The sequence below is a fragment of the Grampus griseus genome (genome assembly GCF_964374135.1).
Source record: "Grampus griseus genome assembly, chromosome: 4".
In the NCBI taxonomy this organism is placed as follows: domain Eukaryota; kingdom Metazoa; phylum Chordata; class Mammalia; order Artiodactyla; family Delphinidae; genus Grampus; species Grampus griseus.
In genome coordinates, this window is record NC_138997.1 from 7,613,441 (window position 1) to 7,633,537 (window position 20,097).

The window sequence follows — 20,097 nt, forward strand, 5'->3', positions numbered from 1 at the left end:
ACCAGAAAACTCAAAGGAAAGGTGCAACAAGAGAGGACAAGCTGAAGTCATGAGGGTAGTTTCAAAACAGTTATTGACATCATGGTTTGCAGACATTGTTTCAGCAAGTCTCCTGTACTCAGTTCTTCATCAGTGATCTGAAAGCCACATTCTGTCTGTGTTCACTGTTCCTTTACACAAAATTTATTTAGACTTTTTTTTTTTTTTTTTTTTTGTGGTACGTGGGCCTCTCACTGTCGTGGCCTCTCCCGTTGCGGAGCACAGGCTCCGGACGCGCAGGCTCAGTGGCCATGGCTCACGGGCCCAGCCGCTCCACAGAATGTGGGATCTTCCCGGACCGGGGCACGAACCCGTGTCCCCTGCATCGGCAGGCGGACTCTCAACCACTGCACCACCAGGGAAGCCCTCTTTAGACATTTTTTAAAACTCTTACTAAAACAAAAAAATAGCATTATTATTATAACTACCTTCAGCAATATTAATATGTTTTATTTTGAGATGCAAAGTATCTGAAGAATATTAAGGGGGGGCTTCTTTAAAATTGATTACGTTTATTCCTTAAAGTGATTTTTTTTTTCTGATTCCCCCGCACCTTTTTTTTTTTTCTTACAAAGCTCTCTTCTAGGCTACATGACTCCCTGAAGGACAAGAACGATGTTATGTTGGGGATATTGGTCTCTGGGCCAACCTGGGATGAGCACTAACCTGCAAGGGATTGTGGCCGAGCCACAGGTGTGTGGATTTGTGTCCGACAGAAGCGTCAAGGAAGTGGCCTGCGGAGGAAGCCACTCCGTGTTCCTGCTGGAGGATGGGGAAGTTTACACATGCGGTTTGAACACCAAGGGGCAGCTGGGCCACGAGAGGGAAGGAAACAAGCCAGGTGAGTGCACCTAGGCAGCCTCGATGACGGGCGAGGCTGGCCGAAGGTTTCCTCACCAAGTGTTGACCTTTCAGGGAGGCTCTCCTTTTGGTGAGAAATTGTGACTGTGTAGTATTTTTCACGCTAGCATGTGCCGTTTTCTTTGTCACTTGCTGTCTTTCTTGTTCAGTCCAAATCACATCAAGAGGCCAGAGCTTCATGGAAAAACAGCCTTGCTGGGTTTTGTCTAGAGCATTTTATTCTTTTGTGTTCTTTTAGGAAAGTCAGTTTGGCATTAGGGTGAGCTTTTTTTTTCTTTTTCCCCCTGTGCCTGCCTCCCTCTTTTCTCATAGTTATTCTCTCCCATAGCATGTATCAGTATTAACTTGTAATCATTAATTTTTATGTTGACCCTTGGATAAAGGGCTGCAGGGCTGGTCTTAAGGCTAAATTGTGAAGTACGTGAAGCACGATTTGTGGGCTCCTGGCCCATTCTTTGCCTCCTGGTTCCCTCATGAGAGCCTCCTTGAGAAGCCACCGCCCCAGGCCTGCCCACCTGGAGCAGGGCCCAGTGTTGTAGCCAGGGGCTCCTGAGCTGTGAGCCCTGGACTCTGCGGAGTTCTAGGAAGGGGTCTGTAGCACGGGCCACACGTGTATGTGCACCTTTCTGTGTACAACGCACCTCATACTACGTGTTTTCAAATGTAAGTAGATCCTGTTCACTGAAATAAAAATGCGGTTCACAGGGCCACCAGTTCATTAATTGAGTTAGTAAATCCTAACCATTCTGTGTTTAACCGATGAATATAATACAAAATTAAAATAAACAGCTGTTATGGAAGTGGCAGGAAGGTTTTTGACTTTAAAAAGTATTTTTCATATTGGAAAAAACCGCGGTCCTTTTTCGCCTCCTGTAAAACCTCACTTGTGTCTTGCGTGGCGCGCCTACGCACGCCCTGTTCCCCAGCTGAGAGCAGCATCTCACAGCTGATGCCTGCAGGGGGGTTGATGGCAGGTCCCAGCCCAAGGCGTGCTCCTGTCTGGGGGGAATGTCTACATTCAAGGCCCACTTTAAGAGACCGGAAAGGCCCGCTTTACGCCGGTGATCCTGGAGGACTTGTACCCACCCTGGCCAGCCTTTGAAGGGAATGTTTTGGGGACCAGGAGATCTTTGTGGTAACGCCTGCTGAGACACCACGGTTGGGGGGGACTCTGGAGCCAGACACACCTGGGGGAGGAGGCGTTACCTCCCCTCTGCCTCGGTATTTCCAAACCTCAGCTCCTTTGCTGGAAAAGGTGACTCCCTGCTGTTCTGTAGTTCTTGAAGAAGGAGATTCAGATGGTAAAGAGGTCTCCCCAAGGCTACCTGTAGTCTGTGATGGCCGCCATCCTCCCACCCTCCTGTCTGTTTTCTCCGTGACCCTGCCGTCTGTCAGGCCGCCTCCGGGTAGGGCCAGCCGCCCAGAGGTGCCTCAGGGCTCACCTTGGTCCTAAGACCTGGGGCCAGAGGATGGGACCTGGGATGGCAGGTGAAAAAGGAAGCCGAGGCCCTTGCAGGCCAGCGATAGCAGAGATGTGCAGATGGCAGCGTGGTGAATACGCCTGAGTGCCATCTGCCATCCTTCCAGCCGACCCTCCTGCCAGAGCGCCTGGCGCCGGGTGGGCGGTCAGCCTGCATCTGCCCACAGTTGCTCCCTCCCGGGAGGCAGGGCCGAGTGATGGCGAGCGACTCCAGCCAGTGATGTTCCAAGAAGGCTCTCGGGCTCGACCACGCAGTCCAGCCGGTGCTTGCAATTGAAATTTGGAATGAGCCAGGCTCTAGTGTAAATTGCAGTGAAGTCCAGAAATTTCTGTCGCTGGTTAAGCTTGCCTGTTAATTACAAACGGCGTGGCAGCTGCGGAATAGTGCCTCATTGAATGGGAAGATTCTGCGGGAGGGAGCCTCCCTCTCTTTAATTTTCTCATTGGTAGGTGCGTTCTAAATCTGGGTGCCAGTTGGGTTTAGTTTTAATGAGTGGGAAGAAGAGAGTGAGCTTGTTTTCTGTGTGTGTTTATTGAGAGCTGTGACCTGGGGAGCTGCTAGGCACGGAGGGGACGTCAGTGAAGAGGGACCCTGTTTCGGGCAGCCTGTAATGGCTGGGCCCACAGGAATGCCATCCCCGAGTAACCCCTGCGGTCTTGGGGGAGCGAGCTTGAGAAAAGGCCGCCACCCCAGAGAGCATGCTTCCGGGGGCCGTGGGCAGGTCTGCCATTGCAAGACAACATCATTGCCCAGACCAAAGGATTTAGCAGTAGGAAGGATTAAAAAGAGTGAGGGGGGAAGGAAAGGTGGGAGAAGGTGGTCATGTAGGGGATGCGCAAGGACAGAGCTCTTCGCTTGGAACGTGTGCCTTGAGTCTGTCCTGCCGATGGTGAAGTGTCCCTTTCTACACTCGGTCTCTAGCTGGCAAAGTTGCACGGTACCTGAGTTCATTTTGGGGGGAATTCTGTAGGTGCCACGGAGCGGTGGTATAAAGCCCTCGGCGACGATCTTAAAAGGATTTCTGTTTTTCCTCCGTGAGCACATCTCATAGTTTCCTATTGCGTTTGCTGCTTCTGAGGCTACTGTGCTTTCCTTGTACGCGGATTTCTCTCCTTCTTAGCATGCCCTTGTGTGACCAACGTCGCGTGTGTCTCTGTGTGGCATGGGAACATGTTTCCAGGACACCTCGGGCGCTGAAACTCCTGGTTACGCAGGCCCAGATGTTCCCCGTGTGCCAGCAGCCGCCGGTTCTAGCTTAGGTGTGTCCGTGACTCATTCATTTGTGCTTTGGCCAAACGTGGAGAGGTCTGTGACCCTTAGAAGCATTTTTTTATTGTATTTATTTATTATTTTTTAAATAAGTGATTAATCTATAACTGAACATTAAGCAAGTCTTGAAATATTTTATTAAATTAAAATAGGAACTAGTGGCCCATAGAAAAAAATTCAAACAACTTAACCTCAGTTTATCGTGCTTCTCTTATTCCCGCCCATCCACATTGTCAACACAACTCTTCTTGTGAAGGAACCCTTCTCCTTTTCCCATCCATACTCTGATTTCCCATATTGGGATTTCAGCTTAAGCTAATCCTTATGTTATCAGGAGGGTCTGAATTTATGTAAACCTCTAACCTTTCTTCCTGGCTTGAGGAGGCAGGAGCTGTGGTAGATGCAATTATTTAGTTTAGCCTGTGTCAAATTTTAAAAATTCTGGGGACTTCCCTGGTGGCACAGTGGTTAAGAATTCCAACTCAGCCAAAATAAATAAGCAAATAAAAATTCTGCCTAGACATCCCAGGAAACCTTTCCATGGCAACCCCCGAGAGTAACAGTTTATAAACAGACTAACATTTCTGTGCAGCTCTATTCGATTCACACCTGTGATTGGTTCCTTTTGCCTCCTCCTGAGTTAGTTTCTCTCTTTCTTGTAGATAATTTAATCCAATTCACATTCACGTTTTGTATTCAGTCTAAGTATTTCCATATGCCCATCACCATATGTAACAGCTCTCCTGCTGTTTGATAAATGAGGTTTATAAAGCAGAACGTCTCAGGAGCCTCAGTCCCCAGAGCTGTGGTTGCTGGTAACGCTGGTAGAAGTAACACTTTCAAGCAGCTTATCAGGTTGCTCTAGGGCATCTGAAGGACGCCATAACTCTGTTACGTTAATCGGTTTTTGCCGAAAAGCAAACTAACTGAGCTGAAAGGAAACAGAAGAAATCCGGTAATGACTTCCTAACATTGCAATGCGTGCTTCCATGGGCATAACTCTGATATAAAAGGCAGAAGGTACCATAGCAGATATTCAGATCTCAACACTGCGCTTGTTGGGGGCCCATCTCCTCTGCAGTAGGAATTGTGGGTGGGGGAGGGCTTACATAAATTCATCATCGCTCTGATGATGAGAATGGTAGTCATCAAACCCCGTGGAGGTGTTGACGGCTTTGACGGCTGAGGGGACAGCTTTCTGGTCCAGAGGCCTAGGGATCAGGGGCAAATGTCATTTAATAATTTTGTTTTTCTGGTGTGGTTGATCAACAGTTAACTTTTTTCTGTCTGTAGTACTCAGCCTGCTTTCCTTAAAGACATTTGAATGTCTTATAAAACATATACTTATTTATGAGCACATTCTTCAATGTGAGATGTTACTTGTGCTTTAAAAATTTGCAGTGTACTTTTAAGTAATTAGCACAGTGGTTTGCCTCGTGATACAAGAGGCTCCGTTCATTAGTTAATTGTAAAAGTGGTTAACTATAGATATTGCAAGCTCTCTTCCTGTCCATGTGCTTATCATTTTTAAGCTGATTAATCCTCGTGATAGTTCTGTAAAGTAGGTCAGTAGAATTATCCCAGGTGTATGTAAAGGAGAAGAGGAAAGAGAGTTGAGTTTGAGTTTTGGTTGGGTACTGACAGTTTGGTTTTAATAATCCTGGAATTTTGTCCATGGATATCTTTTCAACTTTAGACTGATTGGGAAGGCCAATAGAATTTTATTTTCAAGGTGTTTTTCTCATTTATATTCAATTTCCACTCAGTCCTTATAAAAGAAACAAAGATACAAACTTGGCCACCAAGAAGCTTGCATTCTTTAATGTACTGGTTGAATAGCACATATGATCCAGGTGCTTTGATTAAAGGTACGGAGAAACAGTGCCCTTTCATCTTAGATGACTGTCATTTTGTTTTATGCTCTTTTGAGTACCACAGAATCTGGGGAAAAGAACACATGATAATTCACATCTCAGGCGGATACCTTTTGCCTCGCAACTTACCTCATGTTCTTTGTTCCTTTATTTCCTTGAATTACTTCTCATTCAGTCATTCAGTCAGCAGATATTTACGGAGTGATTAGACTACTAGGTTCCCCATTTGTTCTAGATACTGTCAGGACAAAACACCTTTAGTGCAGAGCTGCCCTTTGGGAGGTTATAGGCCAGGTGGGAATAAGGTGTGTTCCTGTGAAGTTTACATAATGCAGTTCACCTTGTGCCGAGCAAGAGATAAAGGTCCTAAGCGTGTCAAAATAAGAGTTGAGGTGGAGAGTTAGGTCACCAACAGTGAGTGCTGAATTCTGATTTCTGAGAAATGTCATCTTTTCCACCACACGCATAGAAAGTTCAGGTTTATCTTAGGTTGGTTTGTTCAGGGGTCGCTTTGGTGATGGGGTCAGTCTCTAGGGAGGTTCCATGATTTTAGTAAGTCCATCCTTGAATTTTTGTGTTGTGACAATGATTTCATTGTCTGGCCGGTTTGATGAACTCTTGTCTAGCTTGGTGATCTGTGATCTTGACAGATCAAGGATAGGTGAAATGTTTCTGAATTTATCCATGTGGATGGAGTTTATCTAGTCAGCTGATACTTCACAGTGATTCAAGAGCTACCGGAATCTTCGTCTTCCTGAGTAAATGCCCTTTAATAGCATGTAATGCTGAAATCTGTGGTAACTCTCCAGCAGATACTGTCTCATATCCTTACAGATTTTAAATCATTTTTTCTCTCATTATTCAGACATGTTTGGCAATTTCTATTATATATAATTATTAAATAACTCATAGCAATTGAAATCGTTATTGTGAATGATTTTAATTTAGAGTGTTAGCTAATTATGCAGGCAGTATAATGAATGAGAACATGGACTCTGGAACCAGACTTAATGGGTTAGAATCCTGGCTCTGCCACTCACTGGCTGCGTGACTCTGGGAAGGTTGCTTAACCTCTGTGTGTCTCAGTTTCCTTAGTTGTAACATGTGGATACTGTTAATAATATCTATCTATTAGGGTTGTTGTGAGGATTTAGTAAGTTGTATATCAGGTGTTTGGAATAATGCTGGCCCAGAGTATCAATAAGAACTCAATTAGTGCTAGGTATTATTACTGCTTATAATAGTAATTTGTCTTAACACCTTCCATTACAATTTTTTGATCCTCCTATTCCAGAATATAAACAAATAATAAATTCATTAAGTCTATATTATATTTATACATATGTAAATAATTGTGTTAATCATTTTTATAGGTTCCCTTAACACTGTAGGGTCTGATGAATGGTATATATATCCAGGGGAGGGAAATGACGTAGGCTAGGGGCATTAAGAGAGACTTCACACATTATGCTTATTTTTATATTTTGAGTTTTAAAGGACAGTCTTTTCTTTCTTTTCCATTTTTTGGGTCCTTTACCGGTCCCAAGAAAAGTACCTTACATATATTAGGAGCTCTGTAAAAGCTGCTTACGCACATATGGACATCTCTGCACCGTGATTAAGATTGCCCCCAGCATTCCTGTCCAAATCTGCAAAGACAGGGGAAGCAAATGAAGCCACTGTGGGTATTTTCGCACAGCAGGGGCTACTGCGTGATGCTCCTGGAGGACTTGAAGTGGTTTGGCAACACATGGCCAGGCGATTTGATCTTACCACAGGTTCAGAAAGTAGACTGCAATCCACTGATGCCGAGCCCAGCTGCATTTTGTAGGCCGTTACTTTAGGTTTCCAGTTAGCTTTGATGGGGGGGAGCCTTTGGACGGGATTATACGTGACCTGAAAGAAGGTAAGTGGTTTGCTCTCTGCATTCTGCAATGGCCTAAGAAGAGATTACTCTGGAGTCTGAACCTGTCTGATCCCTGTTTTTTGTTTTTTTTTTTTAAATGGGCCTGTGCCATCATCAGAAAATGTACAAACAGTAAATGCAGGAGAGGGTGTGGGGAGAAGGGAGTGTCCTGCACTGCTGCTGGGCATGTGAACTGATCCAGCCACTATGGAGAACAGTATGGAGGGTCCTCAAAAAACTACAATAGAACTACCATACGACCCAGCAATCCCACTGCTGGGTATATACCCTGAGAAAACCATAATTCAAAAAGAGTCATGTACCACAATGTTCATTGCAGCTCTGTTTACAATAGCCCAGACATGGAAGCAACCTAAGTGTCCATTGACAGATGAATGGATAAAGAAGATGTGGCACATATATACAATGGAATATTACTCAGCCATAAAAAGAAACGAAATTGAGTTATTTGTAGTGAGGTGGATGGACCCAGAGTCTGTCATACAGAGTGAAGTAAGTCAAAGAGAAAAACAAATACCGTATGCTAACACATATGTATGGATTCTAAAAAAGAAAAAAGGGTTGTGAAGAACCTAGGGACAGGACAGGAATAAAGACGCAGATGTAGAGAATGGACTTGAGGACATGGGGAGGGGGAAGGGTAAGCTGGGACGATGTGAGAGAGTGGCATGTTCATGTATACACTAGCAAATGTAAAACAGGTAGCTAGTGGGAAGCAGCCACATAGCACAGGCAGATCAGCTCGGTGCTTTGTGACCTCCTAGAAGGGTGGGATAGGGAGGGTGGGAGGGAGGGAGACGCAAGAGGGAAGAGATATGGGGATATATGTATATGTATAGCTGATTCACTTTGTTATAAAGCAGAAACCAACACACCATTGTAAAGCAATTATACTCCGATAAAGGTGTTAAAAAAAATACAATGGGCCTGTAACAGGATGCTTTCAGTTGCAAGTAACAGAATACTAAACTAAATGTGGCATGAACAGTGAGTAAAATTTCTGATCACATAAAAAGCCCATAGAGAGGTATTTCTAGGATTGGTTAAACCAAAAGGCACACTGACACCATCAAGCACCCAGGTGCTTCCCACCTTTCTTTTCTGCCATCTTTAGGTTGTTGACTTTCTTACTTGGGCTTGTCCCCTCATGGTCACCAGGTGACTGCCACAGCTCCCGGCATCACATCCTCACACAGCTGTGTTCAAAAGCAGAGAGGAAGGGTAGTGTCTTGTGTCACCTTTCACAATGGGGAAACTCTCAGGAGCCCCCTTGCATACGTCTTCTTTAGTCTCATTGGCCAGGCCTGGGTTACATGCCTACCCTAGACCACTCACTGGCGTGCCTGATAAGTGAAATAAGAATCATCTGCTTAGCACAGTCAGGGCTGGCTTATCTCCTAGGCCTGGGGCGGGGCCCAGCAGCCTTGAGAGTTCTGGTGCAAGGAAGAAGGGGATGATGGCTGACAGGTAAGCAACGCGTGGCACCTCGTTTCATGCTGTGTGCGAGCGAATGCCTTTGAATCGTGGAGTCTGCATTTTGCTCCATGTTAGGATCTGTAGTTCCTTTTAGGAACTCAGCACCTTCACGTCTGCTTTTAGAAAAAAACTAATGGCAGTTATCATGAGGCAATGACTTTCTTTGGTGTTTAGTATATGATATACGATGTGGAATTGTGTATTTCTTGAGTTAGTGTCGTATTCCCCTTTGTACCTTAGTGCTGAGCATAATGTGGTAGGCACAGAGTGTAGGTAGTGTGTTAAATATATAAAACGTCTCATGGGTTTTTTATTTTGTTACTTTGCCATGCTCTATATGGGCTCTGGGAGATTGCTAGGGTTAGGTCAACAAAGATTAGAGTGATCTGTGTTTAAAGAAAATCACTGAGGGGCTTCCCTGGTGGCGCGGTGGTTGAGAGTCCGCCTGCCGATGCAGGGGACGCGGGTTCGTGCTCCGGTCCGGGAGGATCCCACATGCCGCGGAGCGGCTGGGCCCGTGAGCCATGGCCGCTGAGCCTGCGCGTCCCGACCCTGTGCTCCGCAGCGGGAGAGGCCACAACAGTGAGAGGCCCGCGTACCGCAAGTCACTGAATTGTAAGGATGAAGGATAAGAGTGACTTGAATGGTAAAGATTTCCATTTATTAGGCTTCACAGAACTAAAAGTGGATTTGGTGCCACACAGAACAACTCCAAAGAGAGCTGTAGTAGACTCAGAGGCTTCAGCTCAGTAAACCTTACCAGTTTTACCCGTTTTTAGAAAGACGGCAAAGACTGAGTGGTCTGATAAGTGGCATCACCTGGTCTGTGAGTCGGGCGTTCATTTATTAGTGGTCCCTCATTTAATTGTTAAACTAATTAAAATCATGAAATGAAACAGACTCTAAAGTACACCCTTTATGATCCCTCCCGTCCCTTACTGCCACACGTTTCTGCAGCAATAAGTAAATTTCCATTTGAGTATGCACATCCATTTGTTAATGTGATGGACACAAATCTTCAAGTGTTCAGAGACTTCTTTTTTTCTTCAGAATGTAAGGGTGAGTTTATGTGTAAGTCGGGGGTGGGTGGATGGGAGTGGAGTTTTCTAGTGATGCATATTCCTTCTTCCTGCCAATTCTCTAGCCCACTAATGAGGTGGTAACATTTGCTGGGCCCCATTTAAAGCCTGCATTTATTCTTCGAGTGCTTTACCAACAAGGTAAAGCTATGCCACTATGCCATGTTTTATTGTTTGTTTGTTTCGATGCTAGAAGTGGCCTGTTAATATTGAAAGTGTTATTTTCGCTCCTGTGATATTTTTCTCCTTTGGTACCGTCAGCTATTGAAACATTTGCAATGGACTCAGTCTCTCAAAAGGAATATGATTTACCTCATTAAAATTTGAGTGTCTGAGAAGCACAGAGTGAGGTCTAGTCACAATAGCATCTCAGCCTTTTAACTTTTTAAAAATAATTTAATTTATTTATTTATGGCTGCGTTGGGTCTTCGTTAACTGTGCGCGGGCTTTCTCTAGTTGTGGCGAGCAGGGCTACTCTTTGTTGCGGTGCGTGGGCTTCTCATCACGGTGGCTTCTCATTGCAGGGCACGGTCTCTAGGTGCGTGGGCTCATTAGTTGTGGCTCGCGGGCTCTAGAGGGCAGGCTCAGTAGTTGTGGCGCACGGGCTTAGCTGCTCCACGGCATGTGGGATCTTCCCGGACCAGGGCTCGAACCCATGTCCCCTGCATTGGCAGGCGGATTCTTAACCACTTTGCTGCCAGGGAAGCCCAGCCCTTTAACTTTTTTTGGGAGTTGTTCATACTGTTAGGGAGAGCGTTTTAAGGCTTCTTTTTCTCATTGCAAAGTCAGGTTAGCTTGCAGAGAGTCCTTACCAATTGAAAAAACCTGTTTCCCACTTCAAATCGATTTGTGGTCGGTTGTACTTTATCACATGAAAGGAATCTTTTACTGATTGGTTTGGAATTGGCCTAGTGCTGTGTGAATAGTACTAATCACGGGCAAATAGATTGTGCTGATGGGACTGCAAGTTCCACGTTCTGCCTATAGTCCGAGGCTGTTTGGGCCCAAAGTCAGAAAAAGGAGTGTGGGAGGGTGGGGACCATGATGCCCTGAGGCAGCAGATCCCCTGGCTTCCTTCAAGGAGGTGGAGGCCGTCGTCTAGGAAGCAAGAATGTGGGGAAGCGGAGGAGAGAAGGGACAGTTGGAACCGTGAAGACCAGCGCTCGTGCTGAGCTCACCCGGAGGCACAAGTTGAACACTGTTCCCTGCATATGAAGGAGAGACGGCTGAGGTAATTGTGTTTTTATTTACTGTGAGGTAGCATGTGACAGGGAGACCTCGAAACAGCTGGTCTTGGGTGAGAGGTTGGAAGTTTTGTGTCAGCCCATGTTTTACCCATCCTTCTGTTTTTCCTTCTTCACTGAAAGTAGCTTTTGAGGTAGAAAAGCTTTGGTGAATGCCTTTAATATATGCGATATGGAGACATTCACGATGAAAAATATCTAGTCATTCTGACTATTTCATGCTCTTCCATTGGTCACTGAGGGTATGATTCAGACTGACTGGGTACCTGTCTCCTTTCTTCTTTACTATTCTGATTCATCATAAAGCATCTCAAATGGAGGGGAACTCATCTTTAGGTTTCGTACAGGTTTTGTAAATAGCTGCCTCTTTTCTGGCGGGCGGGGGGCCGTGCTCTGCGGCTTGTGGGATCTTAGTTCCCCGACCAGGGATCGAACCCAGGCCCGCGGCAGTGAAATTGCAGACTCCTAACCACTGGACCGCCAGGGAATTCCTGACAGCTGCTTTGTATATATCTAAATTGACAAAATGTGATTAGGGGTGGGAAGGGGTGGGCCAGTGCCCAGAGAACAATGGGCAATATTTCTTTCCCTCCGTCTTCTTTTTCTGTCTCTGTCTCTCTCTAACACACACACACACACACACACACACACACACACACACACACACACACACACACACACACACACACACACACACACACACACCACCACCTCTTTGTTAAGTCACACACACACACACACACACAGCACCACCTCTTTGTTAAGTCACTTTATGAGTACCATTTAACTGCCCTGATTCAGATATTTTGTGTCAGAAAAGCTATTCCAAGTTTGTCTACAGTTTAGAGGCACTGTTAACTTTGGCAGTGATGAAAGGACACACCTGTTGCAGCCAAACAGAGCTGTCTTGAGACCTTAGGACTGATCCCCAGGTGTCTAGCCAGGGGGAGCTTCAGGCTTTAGTGCGTGTGGATGGAACCAACCAGTGAAAGCTTTGTGACGGGAGAGACTGGAGGAAGCCAAAGACTTCAAGACAGATGAATCCTTTTCTGTTGTGTTTTTTTTTTTTTTTGCGGTACACGGGCCGCTCACTGTTGTGGCCTCTCCCGTTGCGGAGCACAGGCTCCGGACGCGCAGGCTCAGCGGCCATGGCTCACGGGCCCAGCTGCTCCGCGGCATGTGGGATCTTCCCGGACCGGGGCACAAACCCGTGTCTCCTGCATCGGCAGGTGGACTCTCAACCACTGCGCCACCAGGGAAGCCCCCAAACTTTGTTTTAATGAACTATGTACCTTTCATTTCTCCTTCCTGTGGCTGCTACGTGGAATTCATTTCTAGATGGGCTCACACAGCTCCAGCTGTCAGGCATTTGCTTGGTGGCTGTAATGATCTGCATGTCTACATGTGTGAAGGAGCTGAGACAGAAAGGTAACCCCTAGAAATCCTGCCTGCTCTCCTGCATCAGGTTTGCCGAATTTGCTTTTGGGGTCTGAAGTATTTGCGGATCAGTTGCAAATGTATTGTTGCTGCTAGGGACCTGAATATATTGAGCATAGATATCCTGCAGTGTGTTAGTTCCCTTACCCAAATAGGTATGAAGTTTCTTTTGTAACCCTAAAACTGCAAGTATTCCAGAATGAGAAGCCATATGCTTACATCTGTAGTAGACAATTGCACTATGACAGTCTGCTGAATAAAGTGTGGACCCATTCCCCGACCCCGAGATATTTTTGATTTTTAATTATATCTTTATTGGGCTTCCCTGGTGGTGCAGTGGTTGAGAGTCCGCCTGCCGATGCAGGGGACGCGGGTTCGTGCCCCGGTCCGGGAAGATCCCACATGCTGCGGAGCGGCTGGGCCCGTGAGCCATGGCCGCTGAGCCTGCGCATCCGGAGCCTGTGCTCCGCAGCGGGAGAGGCCACAACAGTGAGAGGCCCGTGTACTGCAAAAAAAAAAAAAAAAAAAAAAAAAATATATATATATATATATATATAATTATTGATGTAATTCACATATTAAACAACTTACCCACTTAAGGCATACAATTCAATGGTTTTTTATTATATTCACAGAGTTGTACAGTCAAGTTTAGAGCAGTTTCATTACTCTGAAAAGAAACCCCATAGCCATTAGCAGTCATGCAGCTTTTTCCCCCCAACCCCTAGCCCTTAGGCAACTGCTAGTTTACTTTCTGTCTCTATAGATTTTCTGGACTTTTCATGTAAATAGAATCATACAGTATGTGCCTTTTGTGATTGGCTTCTTTTAACTTAGCATAACGTTACAAGGTTCATCAGTGTTGTAGCATATATCAGTACTTCATTCCTTTTTCTTGCCAGATAATATTCCATTGTATAAATATACCACATTTTGTTTATACTTTCAATTAATGCTATGGACGTTTGTGCACAGGTTTTTGTGTTGGTATATGTTTTCATTTCTCTTAGATACCTACCTAGGAGTGGAATTGTTGGGTTGTAGGGTAACTCTGTTTAACTTTTTGAGGAGCTGTCAACTATTTTCCAAAGTAGTTGCACCCTTCTACATTTTTGCTCGTAGTGTTTGAGGGCCTGAGAGTTTTTAAAAAATGCAGATGTGTTTCTAAGAGTGCCTACCTCATAGGGTTGTTGTGGAGATAAATGAGATAAAACATAAAGCACTTAAAACAGTTCCTGGCACATAGGAAGCAGTCAATAAGTGTTGGCTATCTTACTGATACAGTGGGTACTCCATGTAGATAACAAGTTCAGAATCAATGCAGTGTTTCTTTTTTTTATTGTGGTAAAATATACCTAACGTGAACTTTACCACCTTAGCCATTTTTCAGTATACAGTTCGGTGGTATTAAATACATTCATAATGTTGTGCTGTCACCACCATCACCACCGTCTATCTCCAAAACTCTTCATTTTGTAAAACTGAAACGATGACTCCCCATTTCCTCCCCATCCCCCCAACTACCACTCTGTTTTCTGTCTCTATGAATTTGACTACTTTAACTACATACTTCATATAATCCATTTTGTAGCAAGCGTCAGAAGTTCCTCTTTAAGGCTGAACAATAGGCCAATCTATGATACACTGCATTTTTTTAAAATCCATTCACCCATCAGTGGACATTTGGGTTCCTTTCTCTTTTTAGCTGTTGTGGATAGTACCTCCAAGAGCATGTGTATACAGATCTCTTGGAGACCCTGCTTTCATTTCTCTTGGGTATATACCAGGAAGTGGAATTGCCAGATTTTTAATTTTGGGGGGGGAACCGCCATACTGGTTTCTGTAGGGGCTGTGCCTTTTTACATTCTCACCAGCAGTGCACAAGGACATCCTTACCATCGCTTGTTATTTTCTGTTTTTTTGATAGTAGCTATCCTCATGAATGTGAGGTGGTATCTCATTGTAGTGTTTTTTTTTTTTTTTTTTTTTTTTTTTTTTTTTTTTTTTGGTGGTACGCGGGCCTCTCACTGTTGTGGCCTCTCCCGTTGTGGAGCACAGGCTCCGGAAGCGCAGGCTCAGCGGCCATGGCTCACAGGCCCAGCCGCTCCGCGGCATGTGGGATCTTCCCGGACTGTGGCACGAACCTGTGTCCCCTGCATCGGCAGGCGGACTCTCAACCACTGCGCCACCAGGGAAGCCCATCATTGTAGTTTTGATTTACATTTCCCTAATGATTAGTAATGTTGGGAATCTTTTTGTGTGCTTATTGGCCATTTATGTACGTTCTTTGGAGAAATGTCTATTTAAGTCCTTTGCCAATCTTTGAATTGGGTTGTTTATTTTTCGTATGTTTTAGAAGTTCTTTATATATTATTCCCGTACCAGATATGTGAGTTGGAAATATTTTCTCCCATTCTGTGAGTTGCCTTTTTTCCTCTGTTGATGGTATCTTTTGATGAACAAAATATTTAAATTTTAATGAAGTTCTGTTTGTTTTTTTCTTTGGTTGCCTGGGCCTTTGGTGTCCAAGAAATCGTTACCAAATCCAGTGTTGTGAAGCTTTTCAATGCAGTGTTTCTTAATATCAGAATCACTTGGCAACTTAAAAACTACAGATGTCTGTTCTTCTTCCCTAAACTTTTCTGATTCTGGAAGCTGGGACGGACTCAGGTGTATGTATTTAGAAAAAGTTTCCTAAGGGGTTTCTGCTGCTCACTTTCTGTTGTGAATCACTGCCCTAGAGACTCCACTCTGGGTGTTTACTCCTAGGAAGCTTTCCCTAGGCCCTCTCAGGCTGGCTTTGTTACTCATCCTTTGTCCTCTCATAATGTGCTTTGCCCATTTCTGTCTTTAGATTTACTTCATTATAATGAAATCTTTAAATGTGCTGTTACAGACTTTGGGTCACTTTGGATGGGTAGATGAGTGAATGGGTGAAGAACTAGCTCTTTATCACTCAGGGCACCTCGTGGAGGTTACCTCTTCCAAGGAGCCTTTCCTAACTCTCTCTCCCCTCCACCACAGGCTGGATTAGATGCCTCTCACGTGGGCTGCTTTTAGCAGTCTGTGCATGTGTCTTTCATTACACTGTGCTGTAATTTCATTACACTGTGCTGTAATCTCATTACACTGTACTATAACGTCAGTTCATATGCCTTGGTTGCCTCTTCAGTCAGAGTGAACTTGAGTGCAGAACTAATCTTATTTCTTTTTTGACCCCTAATAAAATATCTCGTGTATGATAAGCTCATACTTTTTCTGGTGTACTTTATTTTTAACAGCTCTATTGAGACCCCTAATGTTTCATTATCTATCAATTTGAATGGCTAACATTAAAAAGACTGACAATACCAAGTGATAGTGAGAATGGGGGGCAACTAGAACTTTTATAAACTACTGGTATGAATGTAAAATGGCAGGTCACTGGAAATCACTGGAACAGCGCTGTTGAGATATAATTTACATACTGTAGGATTCACCAATTTTAAGTGTACAATTTAATGAGTTTTGAAGTCATAGAGAATCAAGTAACCACCACTGCAATCATGAAAGAGAACATTTTTTCATCCACCACAACTTCTCTTATGCCCTTTGTAGTCTATTCCATCTCCACACCAACTACTTTCCCTGTATCTACGTTTTGTCACCACAGTTTTTTGTTTTGTTTTGCTTTTTAAATTTATCTTTGGCCACGCTGTGCAGCACGTGGGATCTTAGTTCCCCGACCGGGGATCAAACCCATGCCCCCTGCAGTGGAAGCGTGGAATCCTAACCTCTGGACAGCCAGGGAATTCCTGTCACCATAGTTTTGACACTTCTAGAATTTTACACAAATGGAATCCTGCATGAGGTAGTCTCCTGTGTCTGGTTTCTTAGAATAATGCTTTTGAGGTTCTTCCTGTATTGTTGCATCAGTAGCTGGTTTGCTGAGTATTACTCCGTTTTATGGATATACCACATTGTTTATCCGTTAACCAGTTGATGGACATTTGGGTTTTTTTCCAGATTTGGGCTTTTTTGAGTAAATCTGCTATGAACATTTGAGTACAAGTCCTTTTGTAGACATATGTTTTCATTTTTCTTCAGGAGATTCCTAGAATTGGGATTGCTGGTTCATATGGTTAAGTGTATGTTTGACTTTATAAGAAACTTCCAGATTTTCAGTGACCGTACCTACACCGGCAGTTTATAAAAGTTATGGCTGCTTCCCATTCTCACCATCACTTGGTATTGTCAGTCTTTTGTTTATTTGTTTGTTTGTTTATTTATGGCTGCGTTGGGTCTTCGTTGCTGCGCGCGGGCTTTCTCTAGTTGCGGTGAGCGGGGGCTACTCTTCGTTGCGGTGCGCGGGCTTCTCACTGCAGTGGCTTCTCTTGTTGCAGCTTCTTACTGCGGTGGCTTCTCTTGTTGCAGAGCACGAGCTCTAGGTGGGCGGGCTTTGGTAGTGGCTCATGGACTCTAGAGCGCAGGCTCAGTAGTTGTGGTGCACGGGCTTAGTTGCTCCACGGCATGTGGGATCTTCCCGGACCAGGGCTCGAACCCGTGTCCCCTGCGTTGGCAGGTGGATTCTTAACCACTGTGCCACCAGAGAAGTCCCAAGTCTTTTCAATTTTAGCCATTCAAATTGATATATAATGGAGTCTCCTTGGGGTTTTAATCTGCATTTTGCTAGTGACTTAACGATCTTCAGCAACTTCTCACATGCTTATTTTTAGCCATTCATATGTCTTATTTTTGGCAAAGTATATATTCAGATATTTTGCCTGTTAAAAAATCAAATTGCTTGTCCTATTTTTGAGATGTATCTTGAATGTATAAAGCACAATTACAAGTCTTTTATCAGAGGTACATTTTGAAAATATTTTCTTTCAATCAGTGGTTTTCCTTTTCATTTTCTTAAGTGTCTTTTGAAGAGCAAAACTTTTTATTTTGATGAAATCCAATTATCAGTTTTAGCTTTATGACTTATGCTTTCTATGTCCTAAGAATTTTACCTAAGTCAAGATTACAGTGATTTTTCTCCTAAGTTTTCTTCTTCAAATTTTATAGTTTAGCACTTACATGTAGACCTGTGATCCATTTTTTTGCATATGAATATCCAGTTTCTAGTACTATTGTTGGAAAGACTTTATCCGCCACTGAATTACCTTGGCACCGTTGAAAACCAGTTGACCATATGTGTGGTGGTCTATCTCTAGACAGGGTTCATGTTTTGCATATGGATATCCAGTTTTCAGTACAGTTGCTGAAAAGACTATCCCACACTGACTTACCTTGGCACCTTTGAAAACCAATTGGTCATATGTGTGGTGGTCTATCTCTAGACATTCTGTGCTTTTAATGTACATGTCTATCTTTAGTTCTACACTATGTAGATTACTGTAGCTTTATGCTAAATCTTCAGAGCAATAGTATAAATCCTCTTTTTCAGAACTGTTTTGGCTATGCTAGGTCCTTGGCTTTTGCATATATATCTGAGAATCAGCTTTTCAGTTTCTATCAAAAAACCTCCTGGGATTTTTATTAGGATTGCACTGAATCTATAGATCAATTTGGGGAGGATTGACATCTTAATGATATTGAATCTTGTGATTTATGAACATGGTATATTCTCCATTTTTGGGTCTTCTTTAATTTTTCTTAGCAATATTTTGTACTTTCTCAGTGTACAGGTCTTGCACATAGTTTGTCCCTAAATTTATAATGTTTTGGATGTCATTACACATGATATTTCTAATTTTTTGTAGTTTATAGAAATATGGTTAATTTTTTGTGTATTGATCTTGAATCACTTTGCCAAATTCTCTTAATAGTTCCAGTTATGCTTTTTTGTAGACTCCTTAGGAATTTCTACATAAATGACAATGTCTATAAATCAAGTCAGTTTTATTTCTTCCTTCCCAGTCTGTATGTCTTTTATTTTATTTTTTGCCTTATTTTACAGAAAGAACTCTAGTACAATGATGAATAGAGGTTGTAAAAAAAAAAAAAAAGGACATCCTTACTTTGTTCCTGATTTTAGAGAGAAAGCATTAGTTTTCACCATTAAGTGTGATGTTAGCAGTGGGTTTTTCTTGGATGCCTTTTATCAAGTTGAGGAAGTTCTCTGATATTTATTCATTTTGTAAAAAATCATGAGTGTTGAATTCAGTTAAATGCTATTCTGAACCTATTGAAGTGATGGTATTGCTTTTCTTTTTTCTTTTTGGGCTTTTCCTTTTTGTCTGTTAAGATGGTGAAATACATTGATTATTTTTGAGTATTAAACCAGCCTTGCACTCATGGAACAAATCTCACTTGGTAATTTTTATATATTGCTGCTTTTGATTTCTAAAACTTCTGTTAGGATTTGTGCATTTTATGTTCATAAAGATTATTGTTTTCTTGTAGTGCCTTTGGTTTTGTTATGTGGGTAATGCTAGCCTCATAAAATGAGTTGGGAAGTGTTTGCTCTTCTGTTTTCTAGAAGAGTTTGTCTATATTATATACAGGTTTATTAGAGGTTATTATTTTTTACTTAAACGGTTGGTAGGATCACCAGTAAAGCCATCTGAGGCTACAGTTTTCTTTGTGGGGGCATTTTTAAGTTACAATTTCAATTTTTAAAGGAGATGTAGGACTAATTAGATCATCTGTTTCATCTTCGGTGACTTTTCATAGTTTGTATCTTTCACAGAATTTGTCTACTTCACCTAGGTTGTCAAATTTATTAGCAAAAAATAGTTCACAATGTTCCCTTATTATCCTTTTCATGTCTGTAACATTTCTTTTCCTGATATAGGTAATTTGTGTCTTCTCTGTTTCCTGGTTAGACTGGCTAGGGGTTAATCTGTTTTATTAATATTTTCAAAGAAAAAGTTTTGGTTTTAGTGATTATTTTTAATCTTTTTTGGTTTTCTTGGTTTCATTGATTTGTGCTTTTATATTATTTCCTTTTGTTTACTGTGTTTAATTTACTGTATTTTTTCTATTAATGCAAAATTTAAACCACTGATTTGCCACTTCTATTTTAATAAGTATTTCATGTTAAAAATTTCCTTTAAGCATCACTTTACCTGTATTCCACAAATTGTAATTGGATGTTTTTATTTTTATTCAGTTCAAAATATTTTGTAATAATTTCCCTTATGATTTCTTCTTTGACCCATAGGTTATTTAGAAGTGTGTAGTTTAACATCCAAATATATAGGGATTTTACTGATATTTGTCAGTTAATGATTTCTAGTTTAATACCCTGTGGTCAGGGTACATATTTTATATGATTTCAGGCCTTTTAAATTTATTCAGATTTGTTTTACGGCCCAGAATGTGGTCTATCTTGGTAAGTACTCTGTGTGCAGTGGAAAAGGATGTGTGTTTTGTTGTTGATGGATAGAGTGTTTTATAAATGTCAATTAGACAAGTTGGGTG

At 42.8% G+C, this 20,097-nt stretch overlaps 1 protein-coding gene across 8 annotated transcripts in view; it reads left to right on the forward strand.

Moving 5' to 3' along the window:
* The window catches only part of HERC3 (HECT and RLD domain containing E3 ubiquitin protein ligase 3), a 137,751-nt gene that overhangs the window by 12,213 nt on the left and 105,441 nt on the right, over nucleotides 1–20,097 (forward strand). For 7 of the 8 annotated variants that reach the window (XR_014296638.1, XR_014296639.1, XR_014296640.1 and 4 more), the window contains one exon: nucleotides 615–880. The exons of the other annotated variant lie outside the window; for it this stretch is intronic. Coding sequence is in view for 4 of the 7 variants with exons in the window: in XM_082653077.1 (XP_082509203.1) it covers nucleotides 655–880 (226 nt within the window). In the remaining 3 variants the exon portion in view is untranslated. The remainder of the gene's footprint in view (nucleotides 1–614; nucleotides 881–20,097) is intronic. 8 annotated transcript variants of the gene reach the window in all.